The sequence below is a fragment of the Laccaria bicolor genome, genomic scaffold, assembly GCF_000143565.1.
Source record: "Laccaria bicolor S238N-H82 LACBIscaffold_602 genomic scaffold, whole genome shotgun sequence".
Classification (NCBI taxonomy): domain Eukaryota; kingdom Fungi; phylum Basidiomycota; class Agaricomycetes; order Agaricales; family Hydnangiaceae; genus Laccaria; species Laccaria bicolor.
In genome coordinates this window covers 2,227-3,242 of record NW_001890407.1, presented here as the reverse complement: position 1 = coordinate 3,242, position 1,016 = coordinate 2,227, and the positions used below count along the sequence as shown (strand labels likewise).

Here is a 1,016-nt window from a genome sequence, read left to right as displayed (position 1 = left end):
CCTCATCCTGCATGTCAAATGCATAGGGATGTGGTCATCTTGAGTTGGTGTTCCAGAGAGTGTTGAAGATCGGCCAGAATGCTGGGATGAGAATGAAGGGTTTTGGTGGAGTGGTGCTGCTTCTGCCTCTGCTGCCTCTCGATGTAACTCATCAAGCTCACTTGCAGACTCAGATACATCTGTTTCAGTCCACTGTTCCTCCTCGTCAATTCCCTGACCAGTATTCTGAGAACCTTCTTGTGGCCCAATGGCCCACAGAACATGGAGTTGATGTTTTAACACTCCTTCCTGCCAGTTGTGCATATACCCAAGAAGAACATGTTTAACAGGATCCCAGTAAGGCAGATGGTGAAGAGGAGTCCACCGCACCCCAGTAGATTGAGCCTGAGCTTTGCGACCAGATTTTGTTGCTGTGTTCAGCCATACTTGAGCCTGATCTCATACTTGTGCACATTGACACAAAGGCCAAGACTGAAGGTCGAGCTCTTCAATCTGGTCTGCGGTACAGAGGCAAAAAGAACAGAAAAGTGTGGCTGCATGAGCCATAAATCCTCCAGCCTTGTGACTTGCCTCTATATCAGAAATAAGGGGTGCAACTTTTATCTGAAACCAAACACCAGCAGGATGTCGAAATGTAGGAAGGCGTTGACCTGGAGGAGTGGCATATTTGAGAACAGAATCAATGAGGGGTTCAATAATGTGGGAGATGGTGATCATATCTGGTGCATTTGGTGGGGGAGTGAGGCCAACAATAAATGTGTTTTCAGGCAGATAGCGCAAGTGTGGAGGAAGATTCAGACAATAAAGAACAATGGCACCACAAGATGCATGCTTTCCTATTATAAAAATATAAAATCAATATATGTGAAATAACACTGAAATATTTCTGACATACCAGCAATCTTGTTTGTAAAAGGATAAACCAATCAATATATATCCCAAAGACCAGATGGCGAGCAGTAGAAAAANAGGCCTGTCAAATCTCGCCAGGCAGGGCTGTCATGAACATCATGCAA

At 44.9% G+C, this 1,016-nt stretch overlaps 1 protein-coding gene across 1 annotated transcript; it reads right to left on the bottom strand.

Moving 5' to 3' along the window:
• Positions 1–717, bottom strand: LACBIDRAFT_314299 (uncharacterized protein; the record flags this gene model as incomplete). The annotated part of the gene is made up of 2 exons (XM_001891260.1): positions 1–432; positions 538–717. Coding segments are annotated over 2 exons (612 nt in total), but the record flags the coding sequence as incomplete, so codon positions are not given.
• Between the last annotated feature and the right edge of the window lie 299 nt (positions 718–1,016).